Here is a 20,275-nt window from a genome sequence, read left to right on the forward strand (position 1 = left end):
ATCGCGAGAGTTCAGTCGGGCCAAGCCCACAACCCCACCTCCGTGATAGCGGAAGTGGTTTTATCTGTCCTAAATCTTCCAACATTCTACTTCATAAGATGTCCACGAGTTGTAGTCTTGTAAGAGAAGGGGAGGGTCAGTAACTTTCATAACTGAAGGTCTAAATAAAGTTGCGGTGTTATACTGCTTATCTATCACATGTCTTTTTTTTCCTTCCCACATCTTTGGCCAGTGTCCCCTCCCCTCACACTTCCCTCATGTAATAAATTTTGGCTAGTACAAGACAGCACTCTGTTATTAGTAAATCACTGCATTTTTAAAGCCTGTAATATTATCCAGTCTAGTTATGTAGATCAGTATTTGAATGCTACTAAAAGTATCCACTAGCCTATAACTCAGGAGTAAAAACAGAAGTGAGAATGTAATACTGAATAGTACTGAATTTCTGCAAACCTTTTGTAATAAGAACAAGCAGGTCCCATTAAATGAAACACACTAGCTTTTAAAAATGCAATTTCAAGAAAATTATATGTTGTTAGTTTTACATACAAATCCCAGCCTTCCATGCTATAGGGAACCTGGCCCTAAATATCTTTCAAAAATATTAACAAAGGCATGCATTTATTATGCTGTTGGGCCATAATCACTGTCAAACATCTTACCTGACTAAACTACCCTTATATTTATTTTTTCCTTTCATTTTCAGAAAGCATTGTTGAAATGCTTGGCCCCAAGATATAAAAGAAAAGTAAAATATCTAATTTGGTATTATTAAGCTTTTAGTGCTGTCTTGCTGATGAAATAGTTGTGAAAGGACAATTTATTATGAAAAGATATGTATTATGGAAACTAACTAGTTTAACTAATTGCAGTTTCGTAAGTAATCAGAAGATGATTGGTCTTGTCATTTGTTTTTTTATATTTGTCCACATAAGGCCTTTCAAAGAACTGGAAGGAGGTGTCCTCCCCTCCCATCATTCCCTTCTTTGTGGTGCTTGCTTCTGTTTTTGGTGTTTATGTGTAGTCTAATACAAAATGATGAATGTGTTTGGACCTGGGCTACAAACCAGCCCACGCTTCAGACAGTGATTATCTGTGCCATCTTTTCCCCGCACTTCTCATCATGGTCTCAAAACTACTCTGTATTTTCATTTTCAGAGGCTTGGTTTATATTCTTCCTATAGGATTGTAGCTTTTATGTTCTCCAGAACTCTTTATCAAGATAGATTGTAAACAGTGGGGGAAGACAAAAAAGGTGGAGTTGTAGCCCTCAAGCTTGCATTTGGTAAGAATTTTCGGTAGAGCATGAGACTCTTAATCTCAGAGTCGTGGGTTCGAGCCCCACACTGGGTGAAAGACTTATGCATTGCAAGGGGTCAGGCTGGATCCTCCTCGTGGTCCCTTCTAACTCTACAAGTCTGATTCTGTGAAATAATGAAGTGTAGGAAGAGGTAGCGTATATTCAGATCGCCCTATTTCAGGTGCTATATGGGTTTTAGGTTGTAAAGGAATTTCTTGGAAAGTAAAAATGCACAATGGTTGATTCTCATTTTTATAAATACAAAAAGCTGCTGTTGCTGAGGTTTGTTTGCATACTTAGGCCAAATATACAGGAAGGCAGGACCAAAGCAGTAGCAGATAGTGTGGTGGGGCTTCTGCACTTAAACAATCTCCCTCTGGATTTTCTTACTGCTACATAATGGAAGCCATAGCTGCCAAGTACCCCGTATTTCCCGGGAAACCCCCGTTTTTCCTTACCGTTTCCCGGCGGTCTCCCGTTTCAGCTCCTCTCCCGTTAATCTCCCTTATTTTGGCTCCTGTCGGCGGCCATTTTTCTGGTGTTGCTTTGCCCATCTATGGACACCAGAAAATGGTCAGCGCCGGCACCGGAAGTCGCGTCTACGCTTTGCCCATCGATGGGCACCGAAAATGGCCGCACTTCCGGACATGCGTAGCCACGACTTCCGGCGCCGGCCATTTTTGGTGCCCATAGATGGGCAAAGCGACACCGGAAGTTGCGTCTGTGGACTTCCGGACATGCGTAGACGCGACTTCCGGCACCGGCCATTTTTTGTGCCCATAGATGGGCAACGCGACACCGGAGGTTGAGTCTACGGACTTCCGGACATGCATAGACGCGACTTCCAGCGCCGGCCATTTTTGGTGCCCATAGATGGGCAAAGCGACACCCGAACCCAGATTTCTCCGCAAGAGACTTGGCAGGTATGCTGGAAGCAGTGAGGTTGGCATAGTGGAAACATGCAAGCAAGGGTGCTGGACTGGCTTCACCAGCACACAGCACCAATCTCACTATGGCCTCACACACTCCATCCTGGTAAGCAGCTGGAGGGAGGTCAGGTGAGCAGTGCATCCTCATCCTGTTGTCAGCTTCTGGAATAAAGAGAAAGTCTGACATTTATGTCTGGTTATAATAAGCAACAATGGCTAAATTTGTGAAATGGATTAATCACATCCATCTGAATACTTGAGTATTGGTACTAAAAACATGTTGATTACTGTACTTAACACAACAGGTGTATGTTCTGAAGTAAAATATTTCACCATAAGACTATGTTGGTCCTTCCCATATAAAAGCCCTTGTGATGATGGCACAGAGAAACACATTGACTTACATTGCATGTTCCTGGCATGTAGTTGTCCCACCAAGGCAGCAGTGAATTGGCCCCGTAAACATGTGGAGGTTGCCACCATAGAAGGGAAATAAGGAGGAGAGAAACAGAAACATAGGTGAACTAGGGCCACATTTATTGATTTAGTGGCTTTGAAGTGGTGGCAACAATTCAGGAGGCTAACTAACACAGCAACTGTGGGTTAAAAATCCAATACATGAGTGCCACTATTGCTCAGTCCATTGGAATCCACATTGTTTCAAGCATGAAACTCATTTGTGTGGCATCCAAAAACATTGTGTATTGTCTTTTAAAACCTGTACTCTATTCTGAATTAAATTTCCACTTTGCTAGTAACCTTCTATAATCTCAGAGGTCAAAACTAAGAGCTTCTGTAAATTAAGAGCTTACACCGGGTCAGTGCTGAGTTGAAGTTAATTTAACCTGTAATTGACCTATGCAGAATTGGTTTCAGTAGTGCTTGTGTGATTCAAGATGCAATGCCATGTGTTCTGATCTTTAAAACTGCAGTATTAAAGACCTACCATGCTGTGTTGTGAGGATGATATTTACTTCAGAGCACTTGGAATACTAAATACTCTGGGATACTTAGTTCCAATTAGTTTAATGGGACTTAGTCATAGGTAAAGTGTGGTTTGGATTGCAGCCTAAAAGTGTCACAGAAGAGAGCAAAAGCAAGCCACATACGACTAAGAACACCATCCAGATATTGCATTGTAATCTTTTTTTTTAATGTTGAATAAGACGTGAGATTTCTTCAAATGGGGAGAAAATGTGGTCATTAGTACTCTACGGTTTTAGAAGAACATCCTAGAACTGTCCTACTCTTCAGAGTTCCAAGTAAAGCTCTTTCCATATTGTTTCTGTTATAATAATTATTGTCATCATTATAATAGCAACATTGTGTCCTTTATGGAGAATTTGCTTGAATTTCACCTTATTACAAGCAGAGAATACTTTTCAGTAGAAGCAGAAATTCGGGGCAGGCTACTAAAAAATGTGGCTATAACTCTTGTCATTTTAAGTCAATGTTTATTTGTATTTTTTGTGCAAGACCAACATTAATGCACTTCCTCCTAAAAGAATTACAACATGAAAACCAACAAATTAAAGGTATTAGCTTAAGTCTGAATCATAGCCTTTATAGTTGTCATCTAGGTGCCTCTAAGTCCCTGTATCTATAAAAGTGATAACTCATAACAGTTTTGTCTGAGCCTGTGTTCCTTCATTGGATTCTGGGTTTGAAGCATATAAGGGAGCAAGATAACTTATCATAAAATGTCTGACAGTGCACACATCAGAAGGGTTTATTGGATAAAAATGCAATCTTTGTACAACTGCTGAAGATATTTTATAACTTTGTTTTTCTTCTGTAGATCACCTACAAGGCTGTCAGCTCCTTTGACCCAGAAATAGATTTATCCAACCAAAGTGGACGTGTTTTAAAGCATGGGAATGAAACACACTACTTATTTTTTGGGTTGTATCCTGGGACTACTTACTCGTTCACTATAAGAGCCAGTACAGCCAAAGGCTTTGGGCTTCCTGTTACAAGTCAGTTCACCACAAAGATCTCAGGTATTATTTAAAGCCAAACAACATTTCTGATTTGAACTAGATAACCATTGCATTAATTTACATATAATTTTGCAGCAGTTATATAGTATGGGTGCAGTGTAAAATACCTGTCTTTTCTGAACAATTTAAATGTTGCATTTATAATTTCTTGAAAATTCATTAAAAAAACCTCTATTTAAAAAATGGCATTTAAACCTTTTCTGTTAAAAAGCCTATTTATATATCCCTCGATCCGCAAACCTATTTGGGGATGTTAAACTTGGGACACTTGTAAAGCAACCCTGCAATGTAATCCATTGCTTTTCTACCCAATTGCAAGTTGGCCTGAGAGTAGGATGCACCACTGTTTGGCATAGCTGTCAACTTTCGGATTTGAAAATAAGGGATCAGCAGCAGCCTCACCTGTCCCGGGGACAGTCTACGGTATATCTAACAATCCAGGATAGCAGCGGGAAATGGCGCTTGAATAAGAGAGTTTCCCCAAAAAAGGGAGGGTTGACAGCTATGCTGTTTGGTATAGTTCACTTTCTACCCCTGTAGCTGCACGTCAGAGATGGGTCAGTTCAGATTCCCATCTTTCATATCTTTCAGATTTACCAAACAATAGTCACGTCTTCTTTATCTTTCTTCTTAGACCTTTTTACAGGCCAAACCAAACACTCATTAGCATCTAGAAGTCTCATGCTCTACTGATTACAGTGGTACCTCGGGTTAAGAACTTAATTCATTCTGCAGGTCCGTTCTTAACCTGAAACTGTTCTTAACCTGAAGCACCACTTTAGCTAATGGGGCCTCCCACTGCCGCTGCACCGCCACTGCACGATTTCTGTTCTCATCCTGAAGCAAAGTTCTTAACCCGAGGTACTATTTCTGGGTTAGCGGAGTCTTTAACCTGAAGCGTCTGTAACCCGAGGTACCACTGTAGTAAATTCAAATGTGGTTGCTTTTATATGATGGCCTAGTGCAGCGGATATACTAGTTCAAGATTTCCCAAACATGGGTCTCCAGCTAGCTGACTGCTGGTCCTCCTGCTAGCTAGGGATGATGGGAGTTGTATTCCAAGAGCAGTTGGAGACCCAAGTTTGGGAGACCCTGTACTAGTTGGTTATGGCATGTCAGATCCAGGTTCAAATTACAACTTAGCCACAAGCTAACTGGGTGACCTTGGTTACTTATGTCTTCATTCATTATCTAGTTATGGTGATACAGTAAGGATGATAAAAATCTGGTGGGAAAGGCTGTTAATAAGACAATGGTAATAATTGAATACCATATTTAGTTTATTTTATTGCATAGCAGACCGACGCAGTAATCCATGATATAAAACTTGCTGCAGTTCACGAGACTAATATTACATATGAACTCATGCTTTTAGCGTTCAGTCAGCATAAAAATGCCCTAATAAAGGTACAATATGTACCAGTTTATAGCTTAAATTATTATTGATGGGCTACCCTATTAACTAAAGGCATAGCAATTATTTTATCATATTTTGCGCACACAAGGACTGCTCTAAAATAGTATCTGCCCTTGAGAAGGTTTTTTTTAAAAAAACAAGATTTTCAAACTCAAAGAAAAGCTACACATTAAAGAAGTCTGCTTCCTCTGTTCTTGTTTTTCTAGCACCGTCTATGCCACCTTATGAACTGGAAACACCTTTAAATCAGACCGACAGTACTGTAACTGTTACACTGAAACCTGCACAGAGCAGAGGCGCTCCAGTCAGGTATGATGGTATTGGGGAAGCTTTACAAAATTAAAATTAAATCTATTAATTTATTGACAGTGTTTTCTGGTGACTTTTTTCTAACTCAGCAATCTGTGTTTAAATCCATATTTGTGTTATCTCTAATTCAATTAAATAAGGAACAAGAAAGAAAGTCCTTTGATATGGAGTGTTTAGGAATTGTGTAGAGGATTTCAAAGCTTAGCCTTTGAAAATAAGGAACAAAGCTGCAATGCTGTTGTGTGGGTGGCTTCTTCTATAAGGTAATTGCTTACTGCAGTGTTATGAGTTCAAGGGTACATCATTATTTTTATCCTCTACTACTATGTTTTCAATAAGAACTCCTGTGGGGTTAATCATCATTATTTCAGGTAATCAGCTGAGACAAGTTAGGAGATTTAAAAACTAAAATCGGTCATCATCAAGACAGAAAGGAAATATATATATACTTGTAACAAAACAAAACAAAACAAAAAGCTTGCTCATCCAGAATTTACAGCAACTTCTCTTGGGAACTAATGTAGCATGGTGACTAAGAGGCTGAGCTATGAATCAGTACATTCTTTTTCTCACCTTTATAATGGATTCACTATGGTCTTAGGCAAGCCAGCCTCTCTCAATATGGAGATAGTAATATCAACTTGTATTATAGGCTTCGTGTTAGGGTTACAGCAAAATAAATACATCAAGCATTTTGCAAAGTCAAAATAATGATTAAGTTTCTCTACAACAGTGTCTATATACAAGCAGAACAGACTTTCATTTGCACAACAAGTGTTCCTCTCCTCCTCCTACTCAGATACTCCCAGTGTGCCTTAAATCCAGAAGGGGGGTTGTAATGAGCAGAATATTTTATTATTATTATTATTAATTATTATTATTATTGTTATTATTATTATTACCATAGCTGGCCCTGCCACGCATTGCTGTGGGTTATTTGTGTGATTTCCCCTACCCTGTGCCGATCCATGACGTATCCCTGTGATTCCCCCACTCCTCCCCTCACCCCCCCCCGGCTTATCCCTGTGATTACCCCCTCATCCCCCTCCCTCATCCCTGTGAATACCCCAACTCTGTCCTGATCCATGACCTATTATGCCCCCTCTTCCCGCCACCCCCGGCTTATCCCTGTGATTTCCCCCCTCCTCTCCCTAACCCCCTGTCCCAACCCTGTCCCAAGCTCTGTCCCAACCCTGACTCCCCTACCCACGTATGTGAAATAACATTTATTCTACCCAAAGGCACGGCCCTGCAAAAGGCCCATATTCAGTTGTTTCTATGCTGCAGCCTATTCGCCCCCACCCTGTTCTGACCCATTACCTATCCCTGCCCCCATTCAGCCCCCCAGCCCCCCTCAGGCAGGCCCCTACCTCCGCTTGGCAATGTTGGGCCTTGTTGCTGCAAAAGGCCTGTTTTCAGTTGGTTGGCATAAAAAATTATGCCAGATCCCTCACTGATGGGCATGGAACGCTGTGGCCAAATTTGTTACATTACAGTTCAGTGGTTACGGAGAAAGGCTGTGACCTCTGCGCACGCAATGCCTACATTTTTATATACTGTATATAGATTATTATTATTATTTATTACTACTACTAATTAAGCAGTTTCCAACTTGTTTTTCATTATCAAGTAGAAGATCCATGTAAATACTTACAGAAAAGGAAATAAAATCGTAGTCATTTGCCAGAGCCAATACATGTGCCAATTATGTGTGCATAAGCTCACGATGGGGTGAGCTCCCGTTGCTCAGTCCCGGCTCCTGCCAACCTAGCAGTTCGAAAGCACATCAAAGTGCAAGTAGATAAATAGGTACCGCTAAAGCGGGAAGGTAAACGGCGTTTCTGTGTACTGCTCTGGTTCACCAGAAGCGGCTTTGTCATGCTGGCCACATGACCTGGAAGTGTACGCCAGCTCCCTCGGCCAATAACGCGAGATGAGCTCCGCAACCCCAGAGTCGGTCATGACTGGACCTAATGGTCAGGGGTCCCTTTACCTTTAAGCTCTATATATGCTCATTTGTCTTTTTGACTTCAAGTAAAATTACAGATGGTATTCAGGATGCCACACAGCTAAAGTTCACATTGCCATAGTAAGGAGAAGGAAACATCACTCCAAAATCACTACCCAGCTGTATTGTGTTTCTTCTTTGCTAATTAGCCATTTATGTTTGGAGCTGTGGGCTAACTTGCTTCAGCTGACCTCCTTCCCACATTCAGGGTATTGAAGAGGAAATAAGAAGCTGTGGGTTCAGTTGCAGGTGAAGAGTCATAGAGACTAACTAGTTCTGAGAAACATTTTGTTCCCAATTAGGTACTATGTAAGTATGTGATTTTAATCCTCATATTCATCATGTACTTGTGAAACATGGTGTTTATCTGCATATGGTTTGTCCTGCATTTATTTGACAAAATGCAGCTTCAGAGGTCCAGATTCATTTAACTGCTCCTGCACAACAGGGCTTTCCCCCTTGTCCTCTCCCCACTTGCCCTTGCCCAAATTTGGTCAGAGAAGTTGGAACAGGCATAGGCAAACTCGGCCCTCCAGATGTTTTGGGACTACAACTCCCATCACCCCTAGCTAACAGGACCAGTGGTCAGGGGTGATGGGAGTCATAGTCCCAAAACATCTGGAGGGCCGAGTTTGCCTATGGCTGGGTTGGAAGAACCCCAGAAAAGTGACTAGGGGGAGGAGAGTGGAGGTGGTTTCATCAGACAAGCAAAAAAGCTTGTGCTGATGGAACAATCTCCTTAGTGCTATGTTAAATACTTCCTAGGGCTGCTAACTAAATCAGAAGGCCTGCAGAGGTTCTCCTCAAAATGATTTTTTTTCTATAAAGAAATAGCTGCCAAGCTTTATTGTGACACACAGTTGCATGGAAATTAGGTGTAAGACTGGCACTTAGGCAAGACCAATGGATTCAAGTTACAAGAAAGGAGATCCTGACTAAACATTAGGAAGAATGTTATGAGGAACGGCTTAGGGAGCTGGGTATGTTTAGCCTGGAGAAGAGAAGGTTAAGGGGTGATATGATAGCCATGTTCAAATATATGAAAGGATGTCATATGGAGGAGGGAGAAAGATTGTTTTCTGCTGCTCCAGAGACCGGACACGAAGCAATGGATTCAAACTTCAAGAAAGAAGATTCCACCTAAACATTAGGAAGAACTTCCTGACAGTAAGAGCTGTTCGGCAGTGGAATTTGCTACCAAGGAGTGTGGTGGAGTCTCCTTCTTTGGAGGTCTTTAAGCAGAGGCTTGACAGCCATATGTCAAGAATGCTTTGATGGTGTTTCCTGCTTGGCAGGGGGTTGGACTGGATGGCCCTTGTGGTCTCTTCCAACTCTGTGATTCTATGATTCTAAGAACTTTCTCACAGAAAGAACTGTTTGACAGTGGAACGGACTCCCTCAGGAGGTTGTGGACTCTCCTTCATTGGAGGTTTTTAAGCAGAGGCAATTTGTCATGGATGCTTTAGTCAAAATTCCTACATTGCAGGGGTTTGGACTGTCAGGGTCCCTTCCAGCTCTGCAATTTTATGATTCTAAGACATGGTTTCTTATCCTTGGGATCAAAAGTAGAAACTTTTTTTTTAATACTATATATTGTTGCGAAATGTTTGGCACAAACTTCATGCTCAGCACAAGTCTCATTGAAATGAAGAGAAAGGAGACCACCATATTTGTGTTTGTTCAAAGTAAGAGAAGTACCCAGTAGATGTTTTCCTTAATCTGTATTCATCGTAGGGTAGAAAAATGTAGCTGTACTTTATTTATGCACTTCACTAAGTGCAATGGCTGTCTATTGATTCTGCTGTAACCACCCAGCATGGTTAATGCAGATTCTTGGAACTGCGCTAAACTTTTCAGTGTAAATGATTGTTGTCGTTTTATTGATCAACACATCAGCTCTGTCACATAAAAATCTTTAATTCTTCTGATGGATAGAGGGAGAAAGGGAGAGAGAGAGTAAGCACAAATTCTAGCACATTACTGCCAAGGATTGCTTGCTTTACAGCTTTGCCACCTTTCCTCTTTACACTTTGGGCAAATATAAAATAAGAATCTGACTTTCTATTTTAACCTTGTTTGGATCCAGTCCATTCATAGCTGCCAAGTTATCCCATTTTTTAAGGGATTTTCCCTTATGCTGAATAGGCTTCCTCGTGAGAAAAGGGAAAACTTGGCAGCTATGAGTCCATTACAATTAGACTTGCAACTTATTCAAGAAATTATTGCTAGGAAGCATGACTTGTTTAAATGAAGTCAAATTCATATAAATCTTCTAGAATCATTTGTTATCAGTTAATGAAAAGTGAACATAAATCCAGAAAACCAAACTGTCCATTAGATTTTGGAAGCATAGCTTCATTGATTATTGCAATATTTATTAACAGACATGCCAAATAGCATGAAGTTATGAGACTGTCAAATCTATAATTTTGGGTAATTAGTTTTAGAAAGTGAATGAAATTAGACTCCTTTAATTTGATAATACATTCATACATATTACTAAATTACAGTTTGGCTTTTGTTTTTAGAATAATTTCAAAATATAGGCTTTCCTCCCTTTTTGAAACATCTAAACCAGGCATAGGCGACCTTGGCTCTCCAGATGTTTTGGAACTACAACTCCCATGATCCCTGACCTCTGGCCCTGTTAGCTAGGGATCATGGGAGTTGTAGTTCCAAAACATCTGGAGAGTCAAGGTTGCCTATGCCTGATCTAAACTTATCAAGACCCTCTGTTCTCCTTTTCAGGAGTATATATTTTATCATAAATTATTACTGCCTATTCATTGTTACGGTCATTGACAATACTTACCCAACTCATACGGAATGCAAATGCATCTTAAAACAATGGTTGAAGGGTTTCTTTGGAAATAATTATTCCATCCAGAAAGGAAAGTTTTTTAGTAGTATACTGCTAGAACCATAATATTTGACCCATACTCTGTTGTTGGATAGTGGTACTTGACTTTCGGTCAGATATCTAGTTTTTAGGTAGCCCTTCAGATCAACAATTCCATAAAACTGTAGCATAATTGAATTTTTTTGCAGCAGCCAAGAACCAGGTTGTGCTCTGCACTTGCGGTGCCTCCTCTTGTTGCTGCACTCGCAGCACTGAAGTGACCTTTTGGGGGCAGAAGTCTGGGCAGTGTGTATCCTGGGCTGCTCAGAGGACAACCCCCCCCCCATCTCAGCCTCACTGATGTGGTCCAAGGGAAAATGGAACAATGCATTTGGCACCAGCTGTACTGCAGGAGTTGCTAGAAAGAGGCATACAAGATGCCTTTCGACCTTCATAGGGACTCCACTCCAGATTTGTGTGGGGTTTACTCCTTACCTTTTCTTTTCCTTAAGAAAGTGCCTCCTGTATTGTTCCATAAATCTGGGCTCCAGGGTATGTGCCTTGTTTCTAGTTTACCTCCCTTTCTCCCTGCCTTTGCCAGATTCATCACAGCAACTGAGCATTACAGTGTGCCTGTTGTTTTGTAAGATATCCTTACATTGGCAGTGCACATGACTCATATGATCTGCACCCACTGCTGCTTTATTCAGCTGTAACTAATGCACAGTGGACTCGTACAGTCGGCACTCTTCTGTAGACTTTAATATGAAGCTTAACCAAACAGCAGGATATCCTCCTCTGATCGATATGGCAGTTCTGTAGGCATCTGCATTATTTTGGAAACTATGTCACGTCCGTATCAAATTACCCTGTTCCATAGCCTTAAGAGACAAAAGATGTAGTTTAGTGTTCCTATCTCTTTCCATGCCAGGATTGCACTTTTAGACAGTGCAGGCATATCTGTCAACTTCACTGCTATTGCTCAATACTGAGTAATTGCCAGTTTGTGCAGGCTCACTGCTCAGGCGTGAGGGGAAGGACTTACTGAGTGATAACTGTCACATGTAGATGTAAATAATAGTAGTGAGATCTAGGTTATAGCAGGCACTGTGTAGTGAAGGAGGTGGGCAACTTCCAGTTTCTAACACATATCTACTACCGGTACGTCCCCTGATAAACAGTTTCAGGCAATGCCTATCCATGTGGTAAAACTGTTCCTGGGTAGTAATACTGTAGGCTGTATATTATTGAATGCCCCTTGCCCAAATCACCAAATCCATATACATAGAAAGTGAGGGAAGGCATGTAAGATAGGACCTTTCTTCCTGACATCATATTTACTATACAGTATACAATGAGTCTTTTAATAGTGAGGAGCCTTTAGCTGTGAGATTCCCACTAACTACAGTGAGAAGTGACGCAGTCTTGTATAATATAATATAATATAATATAATATAATATAATATAATATAATATAATAAGGTGAGCCTCTGATGTTCATCAGCATTTCATTCCAAAGTTGAAGCACTGGGCTGGATTCAACTACATGGTTGAATTAGCATGAGTTTTGCTAGCATAATGGGGCTTCCCTCCCTCTTTCCCCGTGTGCCCTTCACATAAGCTCTATGTTGGGAGAACCATCAGAACAGCATGTTAGATAGGAGAAGAGTGATGCTTCCATCTAGCCAGCAGAAATGCTTGTGCAGACAGAACAATTGCAATAGCACAATTTTGAATCCCACACATTGATAGTGTGTTCTAAAGCAGGGGTAGCCAACATGATGCCTTCCAGATGTTTTGAACTAAAATTCTTATCAGTCCCAGCCAGCATGACCAATGGTCAAGGATGGTGGGAACTGTAGTCCACAACATCTGGAGGGTAGCAAGCTGGCTATGCCTAAATCTTTAAACATTAACTTGGAATATTCTTATATGAGACTGCAGTAAACATGCAATATATTTTTTAAGAAAAAAATGTGTAGAGTTTTCTTAATACAGTGGTCCCTCTCAAGACGAATTTAATTCGCTCTGTGAGTCAATTCGGTTTGCGAAAAAAATCGTCTAGCGAATCCCATAGGAATGCATTTATATATTTTTTTAAAAAAATTGCCCATAGGAACGCATTAATTGAATTCCAGTGCATTCCTATGGGAAACCGCGATTCGCTAGACGAATTTTTCACAAAACGAATTCGTCTTGCGAGGCAACCTCTGATCGCAAAACCCATTCGTCTAGCGAAAAATTCGTCTAACAGGGCATTCGTCTAGCGAGGTACCACTGTACTTTCATAGTTATGGTCACAGAATAGCACTAAAAAAAAAAAGAGCATCAGGCATCACCAGTCAAAATTTTGAATACCAAAGTTATCCATATACTTTTGAATTAAATCCATGACTTGTTTATGCCTATGCGTGGTAATAATTGTTACCTTATTTGGAAATAATTTTAATTTTTTTTAAAAAAAATTAGCACCACTAGACTGGAGTTCTGGCAAAAAAATTGTTGTTGTTTTTTACATTTGCATGTTTGTCATTATTTTTGACAGACATTATTTAGGGTTCTGTCAAGTTATCGCCTTGCAAGGTAAACTACAGGGTCATCTGCTATTATTGTCAGCAAACTGTTTCTGAATTATAGCTTTACAACGTATACAATAACCCAAAACATGGTTCAGCAAGTATGTGATATAGAAGTGATGGAGCTTTATTGATGCCCATACTTTTCACGCTTTTATGGCAAACAAGAATTCTTATTTATGGCCAAACAGTCAATTCCAGTTACATTGAAGGAACAGTGCAGTAATTGCTTCCATTGTAAAATGTTGTAATTCATTTTTGTTATGTAAGAGAACTTGCCCTTGAATTTCAAAGTGACTGGAATTAACTTTTTTTAGGGGGGGATGCAGATTAAGTATGATATGTGTGTCACAATGATTTGTTGGGGAAATTGCATGACTTCCTGTGCAAATTTTTGCACACTATTCTTGGAAAACAACATGAAAAGTTTTTGGTAGCTTGCTCTCAAATCCTATAGCAAGAGACTTATTAAAATAAGTGGTAATTAGAATACAGCGGTACCTCTGGTTACGTACTTAATTAATTCTGGAGGTCCGTTCTTAACCTGAAATCGTTCTTAACCTGAGGTACCACTTTAGCTAATGGGGCCTTCTGCTGCCACCGTGCCACTAGCGCACAATCTCTTTTCTCATCCTGAGGTAAAGTTCTTAACCTGAGGTACTATTTCCGAGTTAGCAGAGTTTGTAACCCGAAGTGTTTGTAACCCGAAGCGTTTCTAACCCGAGGTACCACTGTATCTGAACTGGTGCTAGGGGGAAAACTTCCCCAAACAGACTTTAGACCAGGAATGGGGAGCTGTTGACCAATGGCTGGATGCAGCTCCTGGTCTCCTTTCCTCACCTCAACAAAAAAGCCAACTCATGAGGCGGTAACACACATAATTTGTTCAAACAGAAGCTTTCCTCCTGGACCCACGTTGCCTCCCAGGGGGGCAATTTTCATGCAGGCAACTGCAGAGGAAAACATTGACCATGAAGCACTTAAGCTTAGACGAAGACTCCCACTTGTTTGAGCAGGAACTTTTTCTCAGCGGCATTTATTTCTTCATTTTTGTAAGTCAGCAAACCTTAGGGTAAGCCCAATCTTCCTTCCCTAATGATGCTTGGCTTCAAAAGGATTGGCAATTGGATAAAAATATGATAATCCCCCCCCAGCCAGTGGGTGCCATCATCTTTTGTTCATTTGTAGCACATTTATCCTTATCCATTGGTGCTATGGACATGCTGGATTAAAGAACAAAAAGCTGGCAAATATCCTTTTCACTTTTCATGATTTGCTTAGAATCTTAATAAGATTTATCACCACAAATGCATATGCCTTTTACTCCTGCACATAAAAATGCATGGCCTAGGTATGATTCCTTCCCCACCTGCACCCCCAACCCTTTGATTACTTGCATGAAGAAGGTTAGAGGTTCACGAAGTGTTCTGCTTATCTGAATATAAATTAATTCAGTAAATGAGTATCTGCAATGATTGTACTGGTGATTCTGTAGGTAGATTTTGAGGATCTAAACCTTGGAAGTTTCACTGATATCAAGCTTCACTACTCTTGCGCAGGAAACATGAAGGAATTGTGTTTCAGGGTACAGCTGTACATTGTATAACACTGATATCCATGAAATGAATATACCCATAAAAGTTGAGATGAATCTTATATCAGTGGTACAAAGCATCAGAAAGTCCTAGGTTCAATCTCTGGCATGAGCGGGTGCTTAGAAAGACTGATTATCCATTCTGAGTTAGACAAGTGGATGGAGCAGTGGTATGATTCAGCATGTGGAAGCTTCCTGTGTTCCAATGTATTGTATTCAGTTAGTGTCCCAGCACTGGCAGAAAGCTCTTTGATCCTGTGGAAGAGGGACTGAGGTAATTTTGAATTATAATAATTTGCCTTACACAGAATTATGTCTTTGGGTCCATCTAGCTCAGTAGTGCTTACACTGACCAGCAGCAGCTCTCCATGGCTTTAGACAGGGAGTCTTTCCCAATTCTGCCTGCAGAGGCCAGGGATTAAATCTGGAACCTTCTGCATACTCTGTACCACTGTGCTACATGGGTTGGTAGACCCTTCAGAACAAGGTGAGGGAGAATTGCTGAAAGTCACCTTGATCCGTGTTCCACTGAGTGAAGCCACTGCTACATCAAAAAGCCTTAATGGAGGGACACATTGGATACAACCTTTTGTCCTCAAGATTAGATTTTCTTAGGTTCCCTATACATGCCATTGAATCACTGAAAAAAGGAAGGAACAGTGTTTCCCCACATAGAACACTGGGAAAGTCTTCAATTTAATGACATTTACCATGAAAAAAAGACATGGTGTCTTATGGCATTTTAAAGACTAACTAATTTAATGAGTTTCTGCTTGCACGAGTTTCTTAAGGCTGCCTCAAGACTCTTTTTTTATAGCAGCAGCCTATAACAAGTAATCCTCTGGAATATTTGCCATTAAAACCATCCTCTCCGTAATGCCCTTCATTTCATCTGGAAAAGAAATCACTGATATTTCCAATGAGGTTTGTAATTGTAAAATATTGCTAAGCAAAAGCTAATCTTCTCAACTAGATGATGTATGAGGAAATATTTCAGTCATTTCCTGTGCTGTAAGTGGCAAATCTGTAGCAGAAAACATCTGTAAAGCAAAGATCTTAGAAACAGAAGGAAGTGTAGAGTCTCATGGCTAACCAAGCATCTTCATACAATATTGTCTGTTACTTCAGCCAGAGATGAGATATCAGCTGTTTCTGTTGGATTGCATCCTCTTAAGTTTTGGTATAGTCCACAGTTCATCCCAGAAAAGGTTTTACAATTAGGACTCCACTTCTGGGTTTTGTTGCTGGGGAGTAGCTGCCTTGCTATAAAGAAACTTTCCAGTTCTGCAATTTCTGGAACAGCTAGCTGTTTTGGACTAAAACTCACATCACTTCCAACCAACATGGCTAACAGTCAGGGATAGGGATGAAGAATAAATTTGATTAAGTTCACATTTAAAGCCTACAAATTCATACCTTCCAATTCAATAAGCAAACTTCAGACAAGAAATGTGTACAAAATTGCATGTTACAGTAAAGTGTGCATAAATATGCATATATTTGTGAAAGGAACACACATACAAACACGCTTTATAATAGAACTGTTTTGCTATACTGGATACAGAAATGTATATATTAGGAGAAAATTGCACTAAAATGCAGACTTTTTTGGTGAGAACTTTTTAAGAACAAAAATGAACCACAAACTGATGTGGAAATGTAGAGATCTTAACTTAAGATTGGAAAGATGAGAAACCGAGGGAAACCAAAATCGATAGATTCACCCTATTCAAGGAAAATGGGAGTTGTAGACCAAAGTAATTGAATGGCACCAGACTGGGGAAGGGTGGTCTAGACAGATATCATGCTAGAAATATTACGTTGTATCCAACAAAGTTGTCTCATTTGTACAACAGAATGTTACCCTTTTCTCTCCCATTCACCAGTGAGGGGAGAGGGAAGTCATTGTGCAAACTGGTCAGCTTGGTTGGATACCACTCATTGCCCCCAGAAACTTAAATACCTGAAATAATAAATTAGGACAGGTATCCCCAAAGTCTGATCCACCAGTGGTCCACTAGCTTCATTCAGGTGGTCCACAGAGTGTCCGTGACTATGGAATTTAGATTGTAACACAATAAAATACAATTTAAGAAATAAAAGAAGTGAAAAGGTACAATTAAAAATCATCTGCAACAGGCAGAAAAATCATTCAATGGTCCACCAAGACCCCCAGCGATATCCAAGTGGTCTTTGCGGGGGGGGGGGAATGGGTTAGGGAATTTGGTTAAAAGAGTTGCTCTGCCCATACACCTACACTACCATTTCAGAGAGTCATCCCTGCCAGTGGATGTACTTGACAAGCAGTATGCCAGCTTGCCATTTCAAGGTCTGAATTCCTCCCCTCAAAACACATTGAATGCCTTTGGGAAGGACATACAGATGCAGAAATGCAAATTTTTATGTCACTTCTGAAAATTATTCTGTCTCAGCGCCTCCGCTATATTGTTGGGTTATTTCTTCCTATTCTTTTTGTTAGAAGAGTGTTGTTTCTCCAGAATTCAGGGTCACCCCACAAACAAACGGTCTTGGCAAGCAGAACATTTCAGATTTCAACAATAAGCATAGTTCTTTGTTCTGTTTCTATTTATACCTCAAGCAATTTTCTGTGTTCTTTTAAAAGGGAGAATTAACCCAAGACATAAAGTAGATTTAAGATCTTTGAAATTATCGTTGCATTGTTCCAAGTGTCAGAAATGTAAATTTGTGTAAAATTTGTTTTATTTATATGTTCCAAATAATTTGCTGGTGTGTTATAACTTTTCACTGAAACCTGCATCATTATTTGAAAGTACTCTTAAGCTTCAAGAATTCAAATTTCCTGAAACTTTTTTTTAAAAAAACAAACACCCATCTTTTTCAACATAGTTACACATTGCAGATTGCAACCATGGACAAGATAATAACTCTTTAACTTTAACAGAGAGTGTATGAGACAACTGTTTTGTTTGAAATCAGTGGTTTGTTCAGAGCAAAATAGCTCGTAAGCCACAGTAATTCCATCGAAGTTCATATCAGACAGACTTTTCAAACGCTGGGAAACAGCTACACATCTGTATTCAGTGTGTGAAATTGAACATGTGACCTTTTCAAATAACCACTGTAATAGCTGTGCCTGCTTGCTGTGTAACATTCAAGTTAGGAACCTGCACTTCTGTGTCTTACAGGAGATGCATGAGCACCTTTAAAATGAAGATATAGGGTGAAGCAACCATACATTGTAGAAATCCTATGTAATTTGTAAGCTTGTATCTGACCTTTGTTTCAGCAAGACACCCTGCCTATTTACTTGGCTAAGGGGCAAAAGTACATATAACTATGATTACTTGGCTTGTTTCACCGATACTCGACATCCTAAAGCAAGTTAACTGAATTTCTCAGAAAGTACTAAACCATATACAACCAAGTTTTGTGACCAGGATCTGCAGTTTTGATTAAAAAGATAGGATCCCCTTGATTCCACGCTACATCTTCTGCTAGGAAAGCAGAGATAACCTTGTCACTTGGGGCTCAGCTATTGCCTTTTGCTCTGGATCCTCTTAAGCTTCATAATTCAACGTTAGAACCAATATTTTTATGTTATGCTTATTCAGTTGACTACGCTTCTGTACTGTGTGCTTGTTCTGATCAAAAATCAGTTAATAATCTTAGCTTTTTGGTTTATTAATTTGGTGTGTGCTGATCTGCAGAGATTTTTTTTGACCATTTTTTATTTAATGTCATTCACAGCAGTTCTATGTACACAAGTGCTTTTGATTTAGCAGAGGCTCCTGTGTATTTCTGTGACTTCCCCTCCAAATCGCTGTGCATTTCACATGCTATTCCACCCTAAACCTCTGGAGTAAATTATCAAGGGGTTGCTGGGGAAGGCAACAACCGTGTTAAGGCCTTTCTTCAATTTGAAGGGTGACTTGTGTTCTTAGCCAGGCTGTGAAAGCATGTGCTAACCCTATGAGGAGTTGAGAGAGCATAGATTGCAAGTTGGCGATAAGAGTCCTGCCATTCAGTAGCAGAAGTAAGTGTTGACTCTTCAAGTTTCTAACAGACACATATCAGTTTGACCTATCGAACAGCTAGGTTGGCAGGAGCAGGGATCGAGCAACGGGAGCTCACTTCCATGTTGTTTAGTATTAACATAGTTATTATTCAAGAGAAAATTAAATCCCTGTGTTTTTAATTTATTGATTTTTATCCATGCTGAATATATTTATTTTTGTTAAAAGAACTTTGAATTCCGTGGTTGATGTAAAGATTAATAGCAGGTGGCCTTTTAGGAAACTTTCAGAATCATTCTAATGTTCCAGTTGTTACGTCCATAATGAACAGATTTTTTTCACACTGCCCTTTGTGCGCAATATGGGGCTGTAATTGAGTTCATATTTTTCACCCAACCTTTCAGCTGTAATTAATATTTTATTATATCAGATTTTATCACTAAATAGGCTAGCAGCAAGGTATTGTGCCACATTAAGGCTTTTTTTTTTTTTTAGGCACTAGTGACTTGCTGCCAAGCCACTTTTTGTAATGACTTATGGTTGAGAGAACACAAAACACATTTATGGTACCCAGCTAATATTCCAAAGCAATTTATGACCGATCTTATCTAGATCACAGCCAGAGCAAGAGAAATTAATGTTAGAGAAACTGAATATTCATCACTGAATATGCTATGAAATCTAGCATATGTGGCACCTTACAAAAAATAATGCTGTTTTTTCATTATTGCTTTTTATGAACAAAGTCTGGTTAGGTCAGGTGACTTTTCTGTAATAGAGTATCCAAGCTTTTCAAAGTGACATGAACCGTGAACACCTATCTAGTATGACAAATTTTAATGCAAACAATTACTGCTTCACGTACATTCAGGCGTGAACTTAATGCATTTGTTTCACTAAAATGCTAGTTGGTTCTGTTCTTCTATAGTCTAGTTTTCATGATGTAAAATAATCTAGAATACAAATTTTAAAGAATATTGATGCAGGTGGAAAGTACTGATTTCATTGGGCAACATCCAGTGGTGTCTGCTTGCTTGTGCATTGGAAATCTGCTTGTTTAACAGACATGGTGTTTCTCTTCTCTCCCCCGCCCCCAGCCCTGCCTATATGCTCCCGAATCTTCCAAAGCAGATTTGGGATGTGAACATACCTAGAGGGCTGCAGGAGAAAGGAGAGATAAGAGAAGCACCAGTGTATGAGCAGATGCCCACTTGCAATATATTGGATCTCACCCACTGGCCTAAATTTAGTAACAATTGATTTCCTTAATAATCCACCCATTGTAATTCACTTCAGACATAACTGACA

The 20,275-nt window shown here is 39.9% G+C and overlaps 1 protein-coding gene across 15 annotated transcripts in view; it reads left to right on the top strand.

The window, feature by feature from the left end:
- PTPRM (protein tyrosine phosphatase receptor type M) overlaps window positions 1–20,275 on the top strand; it is a 412,071-nt gene that overhangs the window by 224,457 nt on the left and 167,339 nt on the right. For all 15 annotated transcript variants that reach the window (XM_035125987.2, XM_035125998.2, XM_060277900.1 and 12 more), the window contains exons 10-11: window positions 4,028–4,229; window positions 5,853–5,955. In XM_035125987.2, the coding sequence (XP_034981878.2) occupies window positions 4,028–4,229; window positions 5,853–5,955 (305 nt within the window). The remainder of the gene's footprint in view (window positions 1–4,027; window positions 4,230–5,852; window positions 5,956–20,275) is intronic.

The sequence above is a fragment of the Zootoca vivipara genome, chromosome 8 (assembly GCF_963506605.1).
Source record: "Zootoca vivipara chromosome 8, rZooViv1.1, whole genome shotgun sequence".
Classification (NCBI taxonomy): Eukaryota; Metazoa; Chordata; class Lepidosauria; order Squamata; family Lacertidae; genus Zootoca; species Zootoca vivipara.